General features: G+C 39.8%; 1 protein-coding gene across 1 annotated transcript in view; it reads left to right on the forward strand.

The window, feature by feature from the left end:
- The first annotated feature begins 5,248 nt into the window (after positions 1-5,248).
- Positions 5,249-25,188, forward strand: part of LOC140204134 (transmembrane protein 33-like) — a 150,834-nt gene continuing 130,894 nt past the window's right edge. Inside the window, exons 1-4 of the mRNA XM_072270532.1 lie at positions 5,249-5,319; positions 15,744-15,865; positions 17,993-18,087; positions 24,467-24,654. Of these exons, the coding sequence (XP_072126633.1) occupies positions 15,755-15,865; positions 17,993-18,087; positions 24,467-24,654 (394 nt within the window). The 5' untranslated portion in view covers positions 5,249-5,319; positions 15,744-15,754. The remainder of the gene's footprint in view (positions 5,320-15,743; positions 15,866-17,992; positions 18,088-24,466; positions 24,655-25,188) is intronic.

Raw genomic sequence — 25,188 nt, forward strand, 5'->3', positions numbered from 1 at the left:
CCTAACAAGCTGCATCTCCATCTGGTGTGAGAGGAGCCGAGTATCAAACCGGAAGTCCTTACAAAGGACTGAGAACAGCTGAGGGGACCGTAGGGTCTCCCGACCATCCACTGGAGACATTTATCAAGAGCACTGCATGCGCATTGCCCTTAGTACTATTAAGGATCCCACCTATCTATCTAGCATTCTCATTGACTTTCTACAATCAGGCAAGTAACTATGATGCATAAAACAAAAACGGTCAGGATGAGAAATAGTTTCTTCCCTCAGTCCAGTGGCTTCTGAACTTTCTGCTGTGTCAATAGTTAATATGTCCCATATCTTACAATATTTAAATTATGCTATTTAGTTTGTTATTTACGTGTGATTCATCTGTAGATTTTATCCTTACCTTCAAGGTTATTGTGTGTAATGTGTGTTGTGTGTATTACTGTGTTGGTGTGTGGCCAAGTGGTTAAGGCATCGATCTAGTGATCTGAAGGTGGCTAGTTCGAGCCTCAGCTGAGGCAGCGTGTTGTGTCCTTGAGCAAGGCACTTAACTACACATTGCTCTGCGACGACACCAGTACCAAGCTGTATCAGCCCTAGTGCCCTTCCCTTGGACAACATCGGTGGCATGGAGAGAGGAGACTTGCAGCATGGGCAACTGCCGGTCTTCCATACAACCTTGCCCAGGCCTGCGTCCTGGAAACTTTCCAAGGTGCAAATCCATGGTCTCACAAGTCTAACGAATGCCTATTATTAGTATTACTTTGCTTTACACACTGATTCAGAGAAAAGTTATCCCATTTCTATATACATTACTGTATATGGTTATATACATGTATATACAGTAGTTAGATGACAATAAACGTGACTTGACTTATAATGTTACACTTTAATTCAGAGATAATGACATTAAAACTGCCCTCCTTTTTATCACAACAAAAATGATAATGCAGTATTCTTGTAACATTACAGCATATTGGTAACTTATAGTAATATGAACATAGATTGAAACCTTGCTGTGGTGTATTGTGATCTTAAATTTGAAGTTTAACAATATAATTACTAAGTACATCTCACTAATGGTGCACCATTGTAATCACCTTAAACTAGCATGCCAAAACCGATTTAAATCTTAATTATATTTCAGTCAACACTGTACTGAAATACTCTATATACAATCCATTTAATAGTCTTAATTGAATAATTGTGATGGCTGAGCTTAATGAATAGTGCCACTTTATATATCTATGAATAACTTCCATCTTTGATTCTAGCAAGAAAGCATATTGTATTTCACTCCAGCTTATATTCCCATCATATTGTACCTGATTCAGTTTGGATGAACGTCAGTCTGATTTGGTTTGAGATACATTGTCCAAAACAAAACAAAGGGACCACCTTATAAACCTGATATGTACATTGTAAGTAAAGGGAACATAAAGAAAATTCTGTAAGAATACATGCTCCTACAGAACATAGGTTTCAGAGAAAAGCCTGAAATTAGGGCATTAATTTGGGTAGCACAGTAGCATAGCAGTTAGCACAACACTTTACAGTACAGGCGACCCAGGTTCAATTGCCTTTGCTACCAGTAAAGAGTCTGTATGTGCTATGTTTGTTCTTAATAAAGATAAACAGCATGGGTAAATGCTAGAACATTTTACTTACAGAACAGCTTCAGCTCAACCTGAGCACATGTGACCAGCTCACCAACATCATTTCCAGTTCCGGGCGTATCACCTGCAATGCATGCTGGAAACTGAATTTCTGTATTTTGTACACACATAGTAACACATCTTCCCCATTAAAGTCAAGCAAACATGATGCTACCTCCTCATAGACCTGCAAGAACAATAATCCTTTTCAACAAAGTTATCTACATTAACTTCAATTGTAATAAGCAAATACAGTCCCTTGTTCACTCAACAAATTTTAATCAGTCTCTGAGGGGGTTTGGTTATTCTTTTCGGTCTGCTACTTGTTTGCAGAGATGTATTGCTTTCATTTGCTGCATCAATATGAGTGTCATTCTGAGAACTCTAACCAACACATTCATTTTTCACATCTGCTGGCCCCTTTGGTTTACTAGCAGGTAATATGTGACAACTATGGGTTGTAGCTTGTGGTCGTAAATCCACACTGTTCCTTCTCAGAGGTGTCCTTCGTTCTGTTTGGATCTGGTAAGAATGTGGAGCTACTTCCTCTTGCACATATCCTTGCATGGACTATGTACCAGAATAATGATCTGAGATTCAATCTGGTCTGCAAGCTTCTTTGAACGAAACAACTTAGCCACGTTGTCTGGTTTGAAACAAGCCTAATTAAATTACTCCATTGTTTTACACTGCAACTCTTGGAAAATCAACCCAGGTGCTCTAAACCAGTTCTACAGACAGTGTGTGCTTGTTTGCAAAGCCATTATTTTAACTTCAAACTGTTTACAGCTTGCCATTTACATTAAGAACTGAAGACTGGCTTCCGTTTACAACAAGAAACTAAACAAAGGTTATTAGTTGGAAGTTAATCTTATTCAAAAACAACCCTTTGATCTGTAGAAGTTTTGGCTGCTATGTCAGATAGCTGAGCTTTGGAAAAAGGAAAGGCCCCTGGCCCTGGATGGAGAATATCTATCACAATACTTATAGAGCACAACTGGATACAGAGTAAATCCAGAGATTTCTTGTGACATCTATTCACCTTATACTGTGACTGTGAGGCTAAATACAGCTCCAGCACCATATTTAAGTGTGTCAAATCAAAGGTAGTGATGAATCGGCATATAGGTGGGAGAGTGAAAATCTGGTTGAGTGGTGCAACAAGAGCAATCTCTCACTCAACATCCACAAAACCAAAGAGTTGATTATTGACTACATGAGGAAGAAATACGGGAGCATGAGCCAGTGCTCATTAGGGGATAAGAGTAATTATTATAAGTGTAATTACTTACTTATTATTATCATTTATTTTTGTTTGTATTTGTAGTTTGTCTTCTTTTGCACATTGGTTGTTGGTCAGTCTTTGTGATTAGTCGTTCATCAATACTATTGCATTTCTTTACTGTGAATGCCTGCAAGAAAATTAATCCCAGGGTAGTATTTGGTGAAATATACGTACTTTGATAACAAACTTACTTTGAACTTAAGAAACACAAGAGATTCCGCAGATGGTTGAAATCCACACAAAGTGCTGAAGGAACTCAGCAAGTAGGGCAGCATCTGTGGAAATGAATAAACAACCAACATTTCAGGCCAAAACCCTTCATCAGGACTGGAAAGAAGGAGAGAAAATGCCAGAATAAAAAAATAGGTGGGGGGGGGGGGAAGGAGGACAAGCTAGATTGTGACAGGTGAAGCCAGGTGGGAAAGATAAGGGCTGGAGAAGAAGGAATCAGATAGGAGAGGAGAGAGGACCATGGAAGAAAGGGAAGAAGGAGGTTCAACAGAGGGATGCAATACGCAGGAGGAGAGAAGATTTAAGAGGCCAGGTGGGGAATAGAAGAAGGAAGGGGGATGGGAAAAAGAAAAAAAAAGGAAATACAGAGAGAGGAAAAGTCACCAGAAGGTGAAATAGATGCTCATGCTATCAGGTTGGAGGCTACCTAGATGGAATATGAGGTGTTGCTCCTCCACACTGAGAGTGGGCTTATCATGGCAGAAGAGGAGGTCATTGACTAATATGTTGGAATGGGGATGGGGAGAGGAATTAAAATGGTTGACCACTGGGAAACTCTGCTTTTGGCAGGTGGAGTGGAGGTGCTTGACCAAGTGGCCCCCAATTTACGACAGGTCCTACCGATGTAGAGGAGGCCGTATCAGGAACACCAGATACAATAGGCGATCCCAACAGGTTCACAGGTAAAGTGTTGCTTCACTTGTAAGGATTATTTGGGATCCAGAATGGAGGTAAGGGAGAATGTGAATGAGCAGGTATAGCATTTCCATCACTATATGTGCCAGGAGAAAGATTAGTGGGGAGGAACAAATGGATAAAAGAAGTACGGCAGGAATGATCCCTGCAGAAAGCTGAGAGTAGGGGGGAGCTGAAGATGTGATTAGTGGTTGGATCCTGTTGAAGATGGTGTAAGTTGTGGAGAATGATGTGTTGGATGCAGAGGCTATTCAGTTGGTACATGAGGACAAGAGGAACGCTGTTCCTGTTATGGTGGCAATAAGATGGCATGAGCAGGCATGTCTGGGAAATAGAGATGCGTTTGAGGGCAGCAACAATGGTGGGGGTAACGGAAACTCCATTCTTTGAAGAAGCAGCACCAATGCATTCATCAAAGTAGCACAGAAAGAGCTGGGGAGCATTACCAGGGTAGGCTTGGAACATGACACTGTTCCAGTGAAAAGACAGGCATGGTTGGCCCACGTGGGTATCCAAGCCTACTCCTTGAGCTTGTAAAAAGTGGGAGCTGCTGAAGAAGAATTCGTCGAGGGTGAGGTCCAGTTCTGCCAGACAGTTGAGGATGGTGATGGAATAGAATTGGTGGGGTCTTTTGTCAAGAAGGAACTGGAGAGCTCTAAGGCCTTCTTCATAAGGCATAGAAGTGTTTTGGGATCGGCCATCCATGGTGAAAATGAGGTAATCTGCATTAAGGGATTGAAACTTTAATCTCTTAACTTTCCTAAATTTATTTTTAAGTACCTCCCTCCACTTTCAATATTTCTGACAAGCCTCCCTGTCATTTCTTCCCCACATCTGTCATATGTTCCCCCCTCCCTCATCCTACCCTCAGTATCCCTTGGCATCCACGCTATACTTTATACCTGTTAGCTCTGTCCTTCCTTTACACTCACAGGAAAATGTTGGCCTTCTGCAGTAATTTGACTGCGAATTAGCGTAATCAATATCTTAACAAAAAATAAAATCTGGAGTTCCCCACAAGCATCCTGCCATTGTGTAATCACCAAATTATTTTTGGTGCCATGGCGGGACATCCAGTTTTCCCTATGATATCAATTTCAGAGAACATTGTACATGATTGTTAACGCAACAGCCACATATATAGTGATCGTTGCTTTCAGTCCCGCTGAACGCCGCTTCAAACTGGATGAAGACTCAAGTTCGTGCACCTGGAACTGTCCCGTTCTCCATCCGCACAAGCGCTGATCCCACTTTGCCGATTGCCAACTGACAACCTAACCTGTTTATTCCTGCTAAGCTTTGAATGGTCAATGTCCCCAAGGTGCCGCCCATCACCCACATTCTGAGTGGGTAATCGGCTTATCAGTCATTGGGTTTTATTGCGTTTGGTTGAGTAGGCGCCGGTGGACGGCCGGTGAGACGATCTTTCTCCGGTCAAGAGTAGCCGGAAGCGAGGGGTTTGCGGTAAGTTCGGCGAATGCGTGTAAGTATCTGAAGGAGGCTGGACCGAACATAACCTGAACTCATTGTATTATCATGTACGGTCGGTCGCAAGGAAGCAGCTTCATCCAACTCTCCTCTGTGCTCAGTTGGCCTTCATCCAGCCGGCCTTAGGGCTGAGAAGCGGTTGCATTTCGCTGTACCCTGCACCCTTCACCCTTTGGGTTTTTGACCGGAATCTAAATTACTAATGACATGCTTGTCCGCTGGTTGAAGGAGCTGTCTGAATGAATTGGTATTGTGACTAGTTTATCCTGTACCCAGCAGTTGAGTGGCAGTAAAAAAGCAGATGGTCACTTGGTATCTGAAGGACAGGAATAATTAACACTTCGGGCGAAAACTAAAGTTGGGAAGATGAGATGCATTGAAAGCTGGAGAAGAACAAAAGAAAAATACGTTGGGGATGGAGTGATGACAGGACAGGTTAAGACCAAAAGGAGATTGTAATATTGACTATTGAAGAATCAGAGGTCTTGAGTAGCCAGGACAGGATTATCATTTGAAATAATTGTGGGCAATTTTTGCAAAATACAGATCTGGTACCAGGTAGATAATATTTCTCACATGAACAGGAAATGTTTTTTTCATTGTACATTAATATTGCAGCCATTTCAGTCTTCAGTTTAAAAAAAAAGTGCTGGAAGAACTCAGCAGGCCAGGCAGCATCAATGGAGAGGAATAAACAAATAACGTTTTGGGCCAAGCTCCTTTCTCAGGACTATAAGAGAAGGGGGAAGAAACCAGAATAAGATGGGGGAGTAGCAGGAGTACAAGCTTGCATATGATGGATGAAATGAGGTGCGGGGGATGAAGTGTGAAATTGGGAAATGATAGGTGAAAGGGCTGAAGGATAGGAGAGAAGAGTGGACGATGGGATAAAGGAGGGATACCAGAGAGGGGTGCTGGGCATGTGAGGAGAAGAGAAGTGGAGTCAGAATGAGGAATGTAAAATGAGAGTAGGGGGAGGGAGAGATGTTAACAGGTCAGAAAAATTGATGTTCTTGCCATCAGATTGCCAGCTACCCAGATGGAATATGAGATGTTGCGCCTCCAACCTGAGAGTGGCCTCATTGTGGCAGTAGAGGAGGCCATGGACCAGTTTGTCGGAATGTGAATAGGAAGTAGGATTGAAATAAGTGGCTATCGGGAAATCCGAACTTTTGTGGAGGAAGGAATGAAGGTGCTTGGCAAAGCATGCCCCAATCTTATGTCGGATCTCACTGATGACAGGCTGCAACAGGAGCAGTGGTTACAGTAGAGGACCCTGACAGACTTGCAGGTTGTGTCGCCTGACCCGGAAGGATTGTTGGAGCCATGAATGGTGGTGAGGAAGGAGCTGAAGGGGCAGGTATAGCACTCAGCCCACAGGCAGGGTAAGTGGCAGGAGGTAGATCTGCTACCATGATAAGGTTACTCTCAGTTTGGTGTGATGGCACCTCCTATTCCATCTGGGTAGCCTCTGACCTGCTGGCATGAAGTTCGCTAACTTCAAAGTTCAAAGTAAATTTATTATCAAAGTACATATATGTCATTATATACAACCCTTATTGGTCATTTTCTTGCAGGCATGCTCAATAAATCCATAATAGAATAATAACCATAATAGAATCAGTGAAAGACTGCACCAACTTGGGTGATCAACCATTGTGAAAAAAAACAACAAACTGTGCAAATACAAAAAGAAAGAAATAATAAATTGGCAATAAATTTCAGGAACATGAGATTAAGAGTCTTTGAAAGTGAGTTCATAGGATGTGGGAACATTTCAATGATGGGGCAAGTGTAGTTCAGTGAAGTTGTCTGCTTTGGTTCAAGAACCTGAGTGTTGAAGGGTAATAACTGTTCCTGAACCTGGTAGTGTGAGTCCTAAGGCTCCTGTACCACCTTACTGAAGACAGCAGCAAGAAGAGAGTATGCTTAAGTGATAGGTGTCCCTGATGATGAATGCTGCTTTCCTGTGACTGCACTCTGTGTGGATGTGCTCAGACGTGGGGAGGGCTTTACCTGTGATGAACTGGGACATATCAGCTACTTTTTGTAGGATTTTCTGTTCAAGGGCGTTGGTGTTTCCAGTCTAGATACTCCACCACACATCGACAGGTGTTTGTCAAAGTTTTAGATGTGATGCCAAATTCCATTCCCCACTTTGACTCCTCCCTTGCCCCTTCTCCTCACCTGCCCATCAGCTCACTTTGATGCCCCTCATCCTTCCTTCCCTTTCTCCTTTCTCCCATCGTCCACTGTCTTATCAGATTCCTTCTTCTTCATCCTTTTACCTCGTCTGCCTATCACCTCCCAACTTCTCTCTTCATACCCCTCCCCACCATCTTCCCCCTCACCTGATTTCACCTACTACCTTCTAGCTCATCCCCCTTCCCCTCCCCTCCCACTACTTTTTTATTCTGGCTTCTTCTCCCTTCCTTTACAGTCCGGATGAAGGGTCTCAGTCCAAAACATTGATTGTTTATACCTCCCTATAGATGCTGCTTGGCCTCCTAAGTTCCTCCAACATTTTAAATGTTGCTCTGGATTTCAAGCATTAGCAGAATTTCATATTTAGTTTTTAGTAAGGGTCAATTGATATCTCATTTAAAAGGAAGAAATACAAAAGTGTAAGAATGAAAGAAAAGCCCAGAATGCCATTTTAAAGAAAACGTGAATGAATAAAGACGTATATATTACTACATACAGTTAATTGGGCTAACATTTAGTTGGGGCAGCTGCTTCTTTTAAAAAAAAAACAAGAGCAAAGCAAGAATATAGCTGGGGTTCTCTTCATTTATTTGGGACTCTGTGCTGCTTAGTTGGGACAGGAAATTGTTGCCAAACAGTTTCTAACTAGCATCAGTTACTTGCACATTGGCCATTAGACACTACATTGTGCTTAGAGTGAACAGTTTTTAAATAGTGTTAGTTGTGTGTGTTTGTGTTCAAAAGGCAGTAATATTTGTCAAGAAATAAGCAGTGAGATAATTCAGAACTGTGTTGCTCACTATGGTTTCAAGCTTTCAGACTTGGAAATGACAGAGATGCCCGGGAGTGAAAATGAAACTATTTCACTACTTCAACAAGTTAGAAATTATGAAGAATGTGAAGGTATTGACAATCATTGTGAATATTACAATTAAAAAGAAGATTTTGGAGGATGCAATCATTGAAAGCATTGTTTGAAGGTAGTCCATTTTCTGCACTAGGAGTCTGCACTGATTTTATTCATTTACAGTCGATCAAGAGAACATGACAGCATACACTAGATTAATTCCTCTACAATAACTATTAAAAACTAAAAGTTTTATAGTAATGTTGGTACTGTTCAAATTTATTCTGTATTTCATTTAAATACATAATTTGTTACTTAGTTAAAAGATAGTTTATTTTTTTTTAATACCTTTTTCACTATTTCCATGAGACCGGCTGCTGTTCAATTGGACCAAAAGGTACTGGTCCTGATATGTCCCAATTAACTGGAATTCACTGTGTTTCAAAATTAATAAATGGCACAAGAAAGAATAACAAAGTAGTGCTCATAGGCTCATGGACCATTCAGAAATCTGATAGTAGATGGGAAGAAGCTGCTCCAATGTCATTTTATCTGGTAAGAAAAAAAATTATTATTTTTTAATGATTCTTCAAATGGTAGGTGTTCGGGCTTTTACTTTGATATATTGCCTTGCTGACTTTTATTCTCAAAATTTGAAGTTCAGTTGGATCACTTGAGGGCAGGCATTTTGTTCTGGTGGAGTTTTTTGCATCAGACTGATGCACAATCCTATGTTGTCTTTCAATTGTTTGTAACAGCATAAACCATGATATTTTTATTCATACAAAATTGTATGTGTGTGTGCTGCGAAATAAAACACCTGGAGTTTGGGTGCTCTATACTGACTCCCATGTTCAGTTGTGTGGAGTTTGGCTTACTGCTGAGCTGTCACGCACAAGCAGAGCAATGTAGTGGGAGAATTAACGGAGTTTTGAAGCCGTAGATAAGAATAGCTGGGGACAGAAAGTAACAAATGGGAATAAATGTTGAGACGGACTATTGGAGTACTTTGTAGCTTTAATTAAATGGAAAGTATAAGGAAAGATTGCAGGGGGGTTTTCAGAGTACCATTGATAAAGAGATTGAAGAAACTGAGGTGCTAGTTAGACCACATGGAGTATTGTGTTCAATTCTGGTTGCCTCATTACAGAAAGGATATGGAAGTTTTCGAGAGAGTGCAGAGGAAATTTCTCGAGGTGCTGCCCGGCTGAAAGGGCATGTGATAGGTTGCGTGAGCTAGGACTTTTTGGGGTAAAGGAGCATGAGAGGTGACTTGATAGAGGTGTGTAAGATGATAAGAGGCATAGATGGAGTGGACTGCCAGCGACTTTACCCCAAGGTGGAAATGGCTAATACAAGAGGGCATAATTTTAAGATGATGGGAGCAAAATGTGGGGGGGTGGGTGAGGTAAATTTTTACACACAGAGTGGTACATGGAATGCAGCCAGGATTAGTGAGAGAGGCAAATCCATTAGGGGCATTTAAAAGTCTCTTAGGCACATGGATGATAGAAAACTTAGGGTTTATGTGGGAGGAATGGTTATATCGATCTTGGAGCAGGCTAAAAGGACAGCACAACATCATGGGACTATACTGTGCTGTACCACTCTACGCTCAACAAAGTAAAGTGAAAAATATCACCTATCAAGCAATAACTCAGCAATATTGTGAGCAATATTATAAACATATGGTCTTTTTTATTTAGTGATACAGCAGGTTAATAAGCCCTTCAGACCAACAAGACTGTGCCACCTAATTACACCCATGTGACCAACTAACTAACCCGTACATCTTTGGTATGTTGGAGGAAACTGAAGTACCTGGAAGAAACCCACATAGTCACATGGAGAATGTGGAAACTCCTTACAGGCAGTAGCAATGTTGAACCAGGTTGCTGACACTGTAATAGGTTTAAGCTAACCACTATGCTACTGTGCTCCCTCTGTTGTGAAGATGACCTTAGATGAAACAGCAATTTGTGATATCTTCAATATCATCATCATCATCATCATCATCAGGTGCCATGGCCCACACACTCCTACTTCGGGTCAAGTGGACCAATTCATTGGTATTCATTTCCAGTTCTCTGGCTGCTGTCTCCATCATCGTTTGTCTTTGCCTTCCTCTTGCTTTCTTCCCTTCAATCTTTCTCATAATTACCGTGCATTCTAACTCCTCTTTCCTAATCACATGTCCACTGAAGTCACGTTGCCTTTTCATGATCTCATACATTATTTCTCTTTTTGTGCTTGATCTGTTCATAACATCCTTGTTAGATATTCGTTTCATCCATGATATTCTTTGCATCCTCCTCAAAAACCACATCTCTGCTGCTTCAGTTCGTTTCCTCATGTTACTAGATATTGTCCAACATTCTGAGCCTTATAACATAACTGGATAAACGTGACGTTTCAGTGCTCTGAGGCTGGTTGTCATGCCTAGTTTAGTGTTGGTCAGTATACTCTTCATTCTCGTAAAGGTGTCTTTTGCCATCCCTATTCTTCTTTTGATGGCCATGTCACACCTGCCATCTGATGTCACCCAGCTTCCTAAGTAGCAAAAGTTCTGTACTTGTTTTATGTCTTTCCCGTTTATTTTCAGCCTGCAGATAGGATTCTCCTTCTTTTTGGATATCACCATACATTGGCTTTTTGTGATTGATAGATAGATCCATTTTTGCACTTTCTTCAACAATTGTATCAATTATGTTTTGTAGTTCTTCCTCTGTACTTGCAATTAACAGTGTCATCCGCATATCTGAAATTATTGATGTTTTCACCGCCAACTTTGATTCCCAAGATGTCTCTTATTTTTTGTAGTATTGTTTCACTGTACACATTAAATAAATCAGGGGAGAAAACACACCCTTGTCTAATGCCTCTCTTGATTTTCGTAAACGGACTCACTTCTCCATCTATTCTTACAGCAGCAGTTTGTTCCCAGTACAGATTTCTGATTAGGCGGAGGTCTTTCTAATCTAGATCTAGAGTTTCCTGTAATATCTCAAATAACTTATTGTGCTTCACTTTATAAAATGCTTTTGTGTAGTCGATAAAACAAACAAATCTTTTTGCCCTTGAAAAGCTCAGTCTGATAATATCCTTAACATCAATATCGCGTTTCTTGTACCTTTGTCTTTCACAAAACCACATTGTTCTTTATCTTCAATATACTAATGATAAATTGAAAATTGAGGGAGAACAAGTGAGAAATATTTTTTCTTAAACTGAGGTTGACGTGGGATATTCAACCTAAAATGTAAACTGCTCTCTTTCTACTGATTCTACCTGATCTGCTGAGTGTTTCCAATATTTTCATTCAAGATTTGTACTTCACTACCAAGTGAAATGAAACTAATAGTGACAGACATTGTTGGCTTCTAGAGCCCACCAGAGGATTGAAGATTGGGTCCAGAGGATTCTAGATTGGGTGTTGTGCAATGAACCAGAATTGATTAGAGAGCTTAAGGTAAAGTAAAGATAATATGATCGAATTCACCCTGAAATTTGAGAAGGAGAAGCTAAAGTCAGATACTACAGTGGAGTAAAGGGAATTACAGAGAAAAGTTGGCAAGAATTGATTGGAAAAGAACACTGGAAGGGATGACAACAGAGCAGCAATGGCTAGATTTCCTGAAAGCAATTCAGAAGGCACAGAATATATATATATATATATCTCTCTCTCCCAAAGAGGAAGAAGGTATTCTAAAGGTAAGATGACACAACTGTGGCTAACAAGAGAAGTCAAAGCCAACACAAAAGCCAAAGAGAGGGCAGATAATAGTGCAAAAATTAGTGGGAAATTACAGTATTGGGAAGCTTTTAAAAACCAACAAAAGGCAACTTAAAAAAGTCATTAAGGAGATAAAGATGGAATATGAAAGAAAGCTTGCCAATAATATTAAAGAGGATATCAAAAGTTTCTTCAGGTACATAAAGTATAAGAGAGAGGCGAGAGTAGACCATTGAAAAACAATGCTGCAGAGGTAGTAATTGGGGACAAAGAAATGGCGGACAAACTGAATACGTATTTTGCATCAGTCTTTATGGTGGAAGACACTAGCAGTATGTTGGATGTTCCAGGTGTCGGGGTCATGAAGTGTGTGAAGTTACCATAACTAGAGAGAAGGTTCTTAGGAAAGTGAAGGGTCTGAAGGTAGATAAGGCACCTGAACCAGAAGGTGTACACCCCAGAGCTCTGAACAAGGGGGCTGAAGAGATTGTGAAGGCATTAGTAACGATCCTTCAAGAACGGAGGACTGAAAATTGCAAATGTCACTCCACTCTTTAATAAAGGAGAGAGACAGAAGAAAGGAAACTATAGGCCAGTTAGTCTGATCTCAGTGGTTGGGAAGATGTTGATTGTTAAGGATGAGGTCTCGGGGTACTTGGAGGCACATGATAAAATAGGCCAAAGTCAGCATGGTTTCCTCAAGGCAAAATCTTATTTGACAAATCTGTTGGAATTCTTTGAAGAAGTAACAAGCAGGATAGACAATCGAGAATTGGTTGATGTGTACTTGGATTTTCAGAAGGCCTATGATAAGGTGCCACACATGAGGCTGTTTAACAAGCTACGATCCCATGGTATCACAAGAAAGGTTCTAGCATGGATAAAGCAGTGGGCGGTTGGCAGGAGGCAAAGAGTGGAAATAAAGGGAGCTATTTCTGGTTGGCTGCCGGTGACTAGTGGTGTTCCACAGGGGTCTGTGTTGGGACTGATTCTTTTTATGTTATATGTCAATGATTTGGGTGATGGAATTAATGGCTTTGTTGCAAAGTTTGCAGATGATATGAAGATAAGTGGAGGGGCAGGTAGCTTTAAGGCGACAGTAGAGAGGCTACAGAAGGACTTAGATTAGGAGAATGGGCAAAGAAATGGCAAATGGAATACAGAGTCGGGAAGTGTATCGTCATGCACTTTGGTAGAAGAAATGAAAGGGTTCACTTTTTTCTAAATGGAGAGAAGATAGATAGATATACTTTATTAATCCCGAGGGAAATTTGGTTTCGTTACAGCCGCACCAGCCAAGAATAGAGCGTAAATATAGCAATACAAAAAACCCCAACAATCAAACAAGAAAATGCAAACTATGCCAGATGGAAAATACATCCAGGACCAGTCTATTTGGCTCAGGGTGTCTGACCCTCCACGGGAGGAGCTGCACGTTCGATGGGCACAGGCTGGAATGACCTCCCGTGCCGCCAAGTGTTGTATCACGGTGGAATGTGGCCGAAGTCCCACAGTAAAAAGTTCAATATCCAGTCTGCAAACATGTTCCTCTATCATAATATGCCCCGGATTGCACCATCCATTGTTAGCCAGAACCAACTCCTTTACGCTTACCACTTTCAGTGCACTTCCGGTCAGGCGGAATGGTACTACCCACCGAACTCCTCTTCTCCAAAAGTCTCTATTGTCTCGACCCGGTCCTCCTTCCTCGGCTTTGTGATCCCCCTCTGCATCCTCTGTGTGTTTGGGCCAAAGAGCCTGTAATATGCTGTAGATTTTTATGTTCTATGCTCTAAAATTTGAGGAATTCTGGGCTACGGGGAACAGGCACAGATGTCAAGTTGGACAGATTAACTATGATCCTATTGAATGGTTGAGTAAATTTGAGGAGCTAGATGATTTAGTCCTTTAACTAATTTCTTGAATTTTTAAATAATTTTTAAAATGAAATAAATGGAGTGAGTAAATGCAAGAGTAAAGCTTCTTTTGCTAATTTCTGCAAAATTGGGATTGAAAATCAGCTCATTTTGTTCTTCGTACCAAATCAAAGTGCATGGACAAAGCTGAGAGTGCGAATAAAGAAATATATGTATACAATGGGTAAATGGCAGTGCATGGATAGTCCCGAAAAGGGGGGACCTTACTGAACCTGGTTTTGTGAAATGAGAACGCCAGGTGACTAGCCTTTAGGTGGAAAGCACTTCGGGAATAGCGATCACAACTCCTGAAGTTTTAAGATAGTCATGAATAAGTATAAGTCTGGACTTTACCAGACTACCACAAACTACCACATTATTGGATAGGAGCCAGGGAGAATTAGTAGGGAGCAGCTGTCGTTGGGCAAGTCCCCATCTGATATGTGTGAGTTGTCGAAAGACCAACTAATCAGAGTTCAGGACCAGTATGTTCTAGGAAGGACAAGATTGGCGAGGTAAGGGGACCTTAGACGACCAAAGAAGTTGCGAATTCAGTTAAAAAGGAAGCGTGTATAATTTTTCGGAACTTAAAATCAGATGAGGACCTTGGAATCTGAAGAAAGCAGGAAGGGATTCAAAACAGTTGCAAATGTTCTTTGCAGATTAAAGAGAATTTCAAGGCATTTTTCATTAAAAATAAGAGATTAACTAGGGGAGAGGGTAGGAGCATTCAAGTGTAAATGAGGGAGTTTATGCTTGGAATTGGAGGATATTTGTGAGGTACTTAAACAAGTACTTTGTAGTCACTATTCACCAAGGAGAAGGATAGTGAGATCAGTATGGGACATACGCTACGACATCTTGAAATCAAGGTGACGATGCTGGGTCTCTTGAAGAGCATTCAGAGATGGTAAATTACCAAAGTGTGAAAGGATGTATCCCAGGTTATTGAAATAGCCAAGAGAGGAAATTGCAGGGGCCTTGAGAAAGATCATTCCATCCGCACTAGCAAACAGCTGAGGTCCCAGAAGACTAGAAAGTAACCGTTGTTGTTCATTTGTTCAAGAAGGGTAATGGAGATAATTCCACAAATTTTAGGGTGAATTTCTCATCGGTGGTTGGGAGTCTATTGGAGAAGGTTCTTATGTATAGGACTTGGACACATTTGGCAAGGCATGGACTTATTGGTACTGTCATCATGGCTTTGTGTTACAAACCTGATTGAGAATTCAGCTTTCATGCATTTAGGTTGTAGAATAGAAAGTGCTGTTCTTCTGTTTTGCATTTAGCCTTGCCCTGGCAGTAGAAGGTGCAGAAAATGGGCACGATGGTGCAAAATTAAAATGGTTAGCAACTGGGAGCATCTGATAGCTGTGGTGATGGAATGCAAGTGCTCGACAAATTGATGTCCCAGTTTCCGTCTGGTCTCACTGATGTAGAGGAGGCCTCATTGGGAGTACTGGAAGCAGTAAAGGCTGCCTCACTTGGAAGTTGTGATGAATGATGTATTGGATTCATAGGCTGGCGGGGTGACTGAAGTGGACCTTCCACTCCAGGACATCTGAGAAATAAGATATCTGTGAATCTGTCTGAGGCACTTATCTGTTATATATGCTATGTAAATCCATGTCAAGTATGAGCAAGGAGACAGCATTGTATTTTGTGACTCAATGAGAAATGTGCTTTTGTTTCAAATCAGAAAACATTGAGATGGCGGATCAGGAATCACACAAAACAACCCAGGATGGAGTTGCTCCCAACACAATTAAAACTTCTGGATTTGGTGATAGTGCAAAAGCAAGTCCATCAATTTCAGTTTCGGTAAGCATCTGCTTATTTGATATTATGTGTGATTATGAATCTGTACTTCAGTGCTAAACTAACAAAGACAAAAAGGGTGAGTTTTTAAAAATTGGAATTTTTTAATATTTATGTCTTTTAGTTGCCTTATTATTTAGATAATTCGTTTTGAAAATTGGAGGGGATTTGCCTTGACGTTATCAGCGAATGTTATTATTTCTCACTAATGAGGCTAGTTTGCACTTTGTTCATCATTTTAACTAATGATAATGTGTCACAAGAATACTTCTTGAGATTATTAAAACAAATAAATATAATCAGGTAGAATTGCAGCAATGAAAAGTGATATATTAGTTATGTGTCCTTTTGATTTTTAATTAGTGTTTACATTTAAAATAAAATTATTGCAAGATTAATTTGTGTTCTTTCATGAAAGCTCTATAACTTGAGATCCATAGAAATTTTGTTCAGAAGTATGCGAAGATCAATTTAAATACAAGATTCCAATTTGTGTCTTCATTCCCTCACTATTAGATTTGAAATGGCTTTATTGGTTTACCTAGGTAATATTGTGTGTTGACTCCAAGTGCGATTTAAGTGTTTTTTTGATACATGGCTGACCTAAGTATCCAGTATATCCTTTAAATTAGCACAACTCACATACTACAATACAATACTATTTTTTTTTAGCATGTAGTCATTATTAACTGTTAGCAGCAGGCAGGTTAGACCGTAAGATTTAGGAGCAGAATTAGGCTATTTAGCCCATCAAGTCTGCATTGCTGATTCATCGTGGCTGATCTATTTTACCTCTCAGCCTACCTTCTCCCTGTATTCCTTTATGCCCTGACCAATCAAGAATCTATCAACTTCTGCCTTAAAAATATGTAAAGACTTGGTCTCCACAGCCGCCCGTGGCAACAATTTTCACAGATTCACCAATCTCTGGCTCAAGAAATTCCTCTTCCACTCCGTTCTAAAAGGACGTCCCTCTTCTGAGGCTGTGTCTTCTGGTCCTAAACTCTCCCACCATAGGAAACATCCTCTCCACATCCACTCTTTTGAGGTCTTTCAATATTCAATAGGTTTCAATTAATTAGGTTCTCACTAAATAAGCTAGGATGGGGGGGTAGTGGGACTAAATGGGAGAATGGGTCAGCTCATGATAGAATGGCGGAGCAGACTCGATGGGCCAAATGGCCAACTTCTGCTCCTTTGTCTTATGGTCTTATGAATAATTCACAATGGATTGGAGTTCATAATTTTTGAATCTATTTCATACCGAACTTAGTGCGAGGATTTCCAGAATTTATATCAAATAATGGCAAAGGACTGCAGAGCTTCAAACTAGTCGATTAATCATGAAATTTGTAAGCTATGCCTATTGCATGCTCTTTAGAAAGTTGTGTAGCTCTGTGTGTAACTTTGCCAGATTGATGATTGTGCCACATAAAATGATTTAGATTACAGGCTGGGAGGTAAGGTTCCTTTGGTGCGGTGACAGGACACAGGCCTGATGGTGACATTGCTGACATGGGAAGGGGCAAATGCATCTGCATCAGCTTCAGCTAGATAGGTGAGGAGGTCATGAGTTTATACCATGTGTTATTGGTTCAATGCCTGGTGTTGACCCTGTCTGGTGATTATGCTAGGTTATTTTTGAGCCGATCAGACTAGTTCAGTATGACAGATTTCCTCTGTTATACAATCTAGCAGTTTCATAGCTGCCAGAACTGAGACCAATTCTAATTCCAGATCATTTAATTAACTGAATTTAACTTCCACAGGATTTAAACATGGCCTGATTTATGGTTCAGACTTCTAAGTTACTGTTCTGTTTTGACTTCTGATTATCATTCAACTTTACCTTATGTCTTGTACCTTTCATGCAGTATTGTTCATTTTCTGTAGTGTTTTCTGCTTTATACTTGTGTATATTCAACTTAATAGCTGGTTCTTTTATTGACCTGAACAAATTGTATTGATGCTTCAAATTCAGAAAAGGGGTTCAGTGACAAACCACAAGGGTCCCAGTATTGATCGTTGAGGTGGTTCATTCTGTACTTCTACATACTAACCTTCCTTTAATTTAAAATTTACCTTTCTTTAATCATACTCATTATTTCTTCCCCCATAATGAAACAAAAGCAATTCATGATGGGCAACAAGACGGAATCAATAATGTGGTTGCTTCGAATATTCACACTGGTGTCAACATTCTTTTTTCTGTTTCCTGTCTTTGGGTGAGTAGAATTTTGCACTGATTTTAATATTAGGTATGAGTACACGAACAGAGTACTGAGAAAAATGGTGAAATTTTTAAGTTGAAAGAAAATGTTGTCTGTAGGTCATTAGCCAAAATACTGGACTGAAATTACTGGCAATAAAAATATTGGCAGTGCCATATTGAATGCTGCTAAAGTTTAGAAAAATAGATGGTTAGCAATTTTTAAACCTGATGCGTATTTGATCAACCACTGAACACGTCTTATTTTAAAAAAAGTTAAGTTGTATTCCCAAATAGCAATCGCTGCTGTTTTGTGCTGACAATCTGACTGAAGTTTGAAATATTGTTCATGAGCAGTAACAAGTTTATATTGAAAACCAGGTAATATTAGCTGATGCTAACCTGACCAAGATAGTGCTAAGCTCTTTGTGTTCACATTGATGTTTTCTCATAACTTTAGAGCTGTGTTCACTGACTGTACTGTATAATGTGCTCTGTGATTTTTTGTTTGCAGTCTCTAATTCTGTGATATTGTTTTTTTGATTAGGATTAAGCGTAAATGGAGCAGGCAATTTCTAGTATAAAGCAACGTGGGTGTGCTTTTATAATTGTTAGATTATTAGAGCCAAGTATAGTGTGTTTAATCAATTAGTACAGAGATTAGTGACAAATAAATGTTATATCTATTATAAATTTATCTTTTAGTGAACACTTAAATGTACTTGTGCCAAAGTTTTAAACATATCACACTAGCTGGAAAATCTGATTCACAAATTCAATTCATTTCCTGTTGTAGAATTGATTTATCTTTGACCTGCTATCCTACTTCCAAAATATTATTACAAAGGAGTAACTAATTGAATGATTCAAAAAATGTCACAAAAGCTTAAATCTGTGCTGATTAAATTATGCCCTTTATTGTCTTTTTTTTTATTGTCCTGTGCAAGCAATCATTTAAAGCATAGAAACATAGAAAGCCTACAGCATAATACAAGCCCTTCAGCCCACAAAGCTGTGCCGAACATGTCCTTACCTTAGAAATTACCTAGGGTTACCCATAGCCCTCTATTTTTCTGAGCTCCATGTACCTGTCCAGGAGTCTCTTAAAAACTGCTATCGTATCCGTCTCCATCACCATCGCTGGCAGCCCATTCCAAGCACTCACCACTGTCTGCATTTTAAAAAAAACTTACCCCTGATGTCTCCTCTGTACCTACTTCCAAGCACCTTAAAACTGCCCTCTCGTGCTAGCCATTTCAGCCCTGGGAAAAAGCCTCTGACTATCCACACGATCAATGCCTCTCACATCTTATACACCTCTGCCAGGTCACCTCTCATCCTCCATCGGTCCAAGGAGAAAAGGCTGAGTTCACTCAACCTTTTCTCATAGGGCATGCTCCCCAATCTAGGCAACATCCTTGTAAATCTCCTCTGCACCCTTTCTATGGTTTTCTCATCCATCCTGTAGTGAGGTGACCAGGACTGAGCACAGTATTCCAAGTGCGGTCTGACCAGGGTCCTATATAGCTGCAACATTACCTCTCGGCTCCTAAACTCAATCCCACGGTTGATAAAGGCCAATGCACCGTGTGCCTTCTTAACCACACTGTCAACTTGCAGAGCAGCTTTGAGTGTCCTATGGACTCAGACCTCAAGATCCCTCTGATCCTCCACACTGCCAAGAGTCTTACCATTAACACTATATTTTGTCATCATGTTTGACCTACCAAAATGAACCACCACACACTTATCTAGGTTGACTCTATCTGCCACTTCTCAGCCCAGTTTTGCATCCTATCAATGTCCCGCTGTAACCTCTGACAGCCCTCCACACTATCCACAACACCCCCAGCCTTTGTGTCATCAGCAAATTTACTAACCCATCCCTCCACTTCCTCATCCAGATCATTTATAAAAATCGGGATGAATAAGGGGTCCCAGAACAGATCCCTGAGGCACACCACTGGTGACCGACCTCCATGCAGAATATGACCCGTCTACAACCACTCTTTGCCTTCTGTGGGCAAACCAGTTCTGGATCCACAAAGCCATGTCCCTTTGAATCCCATGCCTCCTTACTTTCTCAATAAATCTCGCATGGAGTACCTTATCAAATGCCTTGCTGAAATCGATATACACTACATCTACTGCTCTACCTTCATCAATGTATTTAGTCACATCCTCAAAAAATTCAATCATGCTTGTAAGGCACGATCTGCCTTTCACAAAGCCATGCTGACTATTTCTAATCATATTATGCCTCTCCAAATGTTCATAAATCCTGCCTCTCGGGATCTTCTCCATCAACTTACCAAAGCCTGCAAAAAGAAAAAAAAACTGTGCTCTTCTTGCAAACTAGTAAAATCAAGTAATTTTATGAGTGGTTTGGTGAGTCTTTTCACTAGATAAAACCTTTTCTCAGAGTACTCATAACTTGGATGTATGAGGAAATTACATGATGGAAATGACCAAATGAATTGTGCATATGTGATTACAACTGTAGCTGATCATATGTCACAGCAGGATCAATGATTCTAAGCAAGTTTACTGTCTTAGTCGGTGCTTTTTGTTTATAAATGTTGATTACAAAAACAGTGGAAAAAATCCATATCCTTGATTAAAAAAGAAATAGATGAGACTTCAGTTTTGACACTGAAAATAGGATATTATATACAAAATTGTTGTAAATTTATCTCAATTTTTTCTGTGATATTTTAGTGCAGAGTGGTATTTTTCCAAAATGCTCAATTATTTCAAAAATAATAGATAATGTAGTCTTAATACTTGTACACTTTGCACTTAAGATTTCCAGATCAAATGAAACTAAATGTCGCCGTAGTAAATGAAATACAAAAAAGAAATTGGATAGTAGAAAATCAAACACAAAATTCTGATGATATTAGAAGTAAAAGTAAGTACATATTTTCCTGGTATTTTTATTTTATACACTAGGTTCATTTTACAATTAACTAGACCAATTTTATGAAATAAAGAAATAGGGTAAGTTTTGACAGGTGCATCCTACAAATCAGAGATGTTGGGTTAGCAGATAATTTTTTTCCCTTAAGTGCTGATCCAGTTATCTTTTAAAATCCTTGATTGCCTCTTTCTATCAGCCTTGCAGAAGGCCATTCTCTACATAAAATAGTTTATTCTCAGAGCTTCCTATACCATTAGCCCCTTACTTTAAATCTGTTCTTATTGGTCCTTGAAGCATATTCTAATAGGAACAACTTCCTTTGTCTTACCCTGTCTAAACCCATCATCATCTTGTGCACCTCTGTCAAATCTCCTCTTGGCTATCCTGGCTGAAATGAGAACAATTCCATCTTTTCTATTTAATGAAGTCGTTCATCTCTGAATCCACCCTCCTGCATATTCTCCGCACCCTCTAGAGCCTATACAAAGTAACATAGAGAGTAAAAATTTATTATCAGAGTACATACATATCAACATATACAACCCTGAGATTCTTTTTCCTGAGGGTATACTTAGCAAATCTATAGAACAGTAACTGTAAACAGGATCAATGGACAACAAAACTGTGCAATTGCAAATATAAGTAAATAGCAAGAAATAACAAGCATGAAATAACAAGATAAAGAGTCGTTAAGGTGAGACCATCAGTTGTAGGAACACCAGAAATAGAATGAGTGTAGTCATCCCCTTTTGTTCAAGAGCCTGATTGTTGAGGGGTAAAAACTGTTTTTGAACCTGGTGGTGTGAGCCATGAGGCTCTTGTACCTTCTACCTGATGGCAGCAGTGAGAAAAGAGCATGGCCTGGGTGGTGAGGATCTTTGATGAAGGATGCTGCTTTTCTACGGCAAAATTTCATGTAGATGTTCTCAATGGCTGGGAGGGCTTTACCCACGATGTCCTGGGCAGAATCCACTACCTTTTGTAGGATTTTCTGCTCAAAGGCTTTTGGGTTCCCATACCAAGCCGTAACACAGCCACTTGGCACACTATTCACCTCATATCTACGGAAATTTGCCAAGAATCTCTGCAGACTCTTGAGGAAGTAGATGCACTCTTGTGCTTTCTTTGCAATTATATTTGTATGTTGCGTCCACGACAGGTCCACTTAGATAGTGACACCCAGGAATTTAAAGTTACTGACCCTCTCCACCTCTGATCCTCTGATGAGTACTGGCTCATGGACCTCTGGTTTCGCTCTCCTGAAGTCTACAATCAGTTCTTTGGTCTTATTGACAATGAGTGAGAGGCTGTTGTTACTACACCACCCGGCCACATTTTCAGTCTCCCTCCTGTATTGAGCTTCTCCTGTATCCTGTAGGTACTTACTTGAGTACGTGATCGGAACTGTATGCAGCATTCCAAATATGGCCTTATTACGAGTAGACTTGGCTATAATGTTCTGGCTTTCCAAAAAAACTCTAACAAAGAAGGTGTTTGAAAGTTAAAGGTGCTGTTAATAGTGATACATCACAATAGCTTAGCTTCTGGATTTACTTCATTCCATTCATTGTTGTTGGGTCTGCACTGACAAACGGTACTGGCACTTTTGTTTTCTCTGATTTCTAATGATTGAGTGGTGCTAGTACACATTCTGTGCTTTATACAATGGTTCCCTCTTTGGTTAAGAAATCTTTGACTATTTTTGTACCATCTTGGGAAAACCCGTGAAATAAATATGTCAAAATGTGAAGCTGGTATGAGAGCAGCCTGAGTTTCTAGTTGCCTGCCACATTAATTTTTCATCCCACTCGCACTCTCTCTTATATTTTTGGTCTCCTTCACTGTTTCAGTGAAGTCTGACAGAAGTTCAAGAAGCACTAACTAAACATGTCTCTAGGCTAATTACATCCCTTGGGGGCAATATTGAATTTGACAATTTATGATCATCAAACTTGGTCAGTTCTTCAGTAAGGTTACCCTCTATAACATTAGCAGTTTCTCCCTTCACAGATGCTGCCTGATCTACTGGTTATATTCCAGTTTTAAGTTCCAAGCAACTGCTGTGTTCTGCATCTCGCAGATCGCCATGATCCTTAGTTTGCTTTCTCTTTCTAGCTGCCCTGATTCATCTATTAACTAGATGGCATAGCAAACATACTGTCACTTTCACAAGCTTGGTTTTCATCTTATTTCAGACACAGCCTTTGTTCTCTCCTCTGCTTCCTCTCTCTGCCACTTAATTGCACATATTTCCACGTTTTTTCAATGGTGATGGATCATTCACCAGAAACATCCACAGATACTGTCTGACCTACTAAGTGTTTCCAATGCTTTTTTAAAATTTGTGAAAATGCACATTTCTCCTTAAACCTTTTAAAGAATATGTAGGACTCATTAATTAATAACAAGATAGTCTGATTGTGGGATTGGAAATTTGTATCTAAAATATTTTGGCAACAGGCATGACTCCAGGTGGCCATTATGGTTTATTTTGCTTAAACTAGGCCATTGTCATCTAAGCCACTGTTAATGAAGAATATCTGTTCCATACAGTGTATTGTGGAGCATTAACCAGACACTAGATGTGAGCATATTCTTATTCTGAGAGTTTAGTCCTTGCCATTATTCATTAAATATAGTGGTCATTGTTGAAGTTCATATCTCCAGTGATGGAGCCATGCTAAACAGGATTTGGCATGAGTGTTTGATAATGTCGATGGAATAGTGGCATTGTATGTTTCTGTTCCATCGTATACTGCATTCTGTATGCCCTTTGATTCCAATTTGCCACGAAGGGAAGGGTTGCCTGCACTATGGCATATCTAGCAATAGGGCTCAGGATCGTATCAACCTTCTGTGGCAGATTTAATATTGCAGTACATCAGCCAGACATCTTCATAATATCCCAAACTGCTAGTAATAGTAATTCAGTGGTTATTCTAGTTCATTAGTGGAAACCCAAAGATTTAGACTTGTCATGGAGGGCTGGTGTTTTGCTGTAGATATCTTAGGTCTCAGGCTCTTACTGTCTTTCTACATGGATAAGTCAGTGTGGAGTTCGTTGGTAATCCTTTCAGATGAGTAGTATAGCTCCAGCAGCATCCTTTCCACCCTTGATGTCTATAAGGCTCGGCACTTAAGGTTGCACTTAATTTCTCCAGACCTAGATTTGCAGTGCATATTCATAAATTAGGCAAAATAAGCTTGGTACATCTTGCATTTTCAGTTTTATAAATTGTAGATAGTGACAGGTTTACACATTTTGGTCACCCAAATGACTTAACGAAAGCCATAGATATAAATGCCATTTGTAAAAACAAAAACAACAAAATAAATAATTTACAAAGGTGAAAGCATTAATGATAACTGCTCTCCACATTGAATTACCCCTGTATGGTTCTACAATTCCTTAACACAATTGTATTGATTGTTAATGACCAGAGTTGAATGTTTTGTGTCTATTTCTTGCCCTTAGAGTTGCTGAAGGAGGATATTTCTACCAGAGAGCATTACTGGCTAATGCCCTGACTAGTGCCTGCCGGCTGCACCAAAGGCTTCCCAGATTCCAGTTCAGCAGAGCCTCTATCACACAGGCACTTCTGGAGGATAGCTGTCACTACTTGCTGTACTCACTTATCTTTATTACCTCCTATCCCATTACGTGTATCCTTCACTGTGCTTCATTGTGTAAGATAAATCATTTTCATAACAGCAACCAAATCCTATGGGAAGATTTTTTTTTAAAGTTTGGGAATCCATAAAGTCTTGCGGAGGAGAGTAATCTTTGGTTGCTTTCTGATTTTTCTTTCACCTGGCTTTTGATACCTAATAATTACACACACCCCCCTCATAAATTCATAATAATAGTGTGATACTAGAGAATCTTCTAACTAATGACTCAGGTATTTGAATGAAAGGCACACAATTAGTGAAATATTTAGCAATAAAGAAATAGGCTTTCCCTTATCAACATTATAAATTTAGTTTGCTGCCTTTTTATTTAAGTTTGTGTCAAATAGCATGACTTATCATCTTGTCATTGTCTTGGTTGACCTTTATACCAGTTGATTATTCTTTAATTCAAATGCTATTGGAATCTGTTGGTACACTAAGCTATGTACTTTTCTGTCAGTACTTGTAAAAGAATATTCCTAAAACTGATAGAGATGTGAGAAAATCCAACTGTTGGCATCGCAA

Source organism: Mobula birostris, chromosome 10, assembly GCF_030028105.1.
Source record: "Mobula birostris isolate sMobBir1 chromosome 10, sMobBir1.hap1, whole genome shotgun sequence".
NCBI lineage: Eukaryota > Metazoa > Chordata > Chondrichthyes > Myliobatiformes > Myliobatidae > Mobula > Mobula birostris.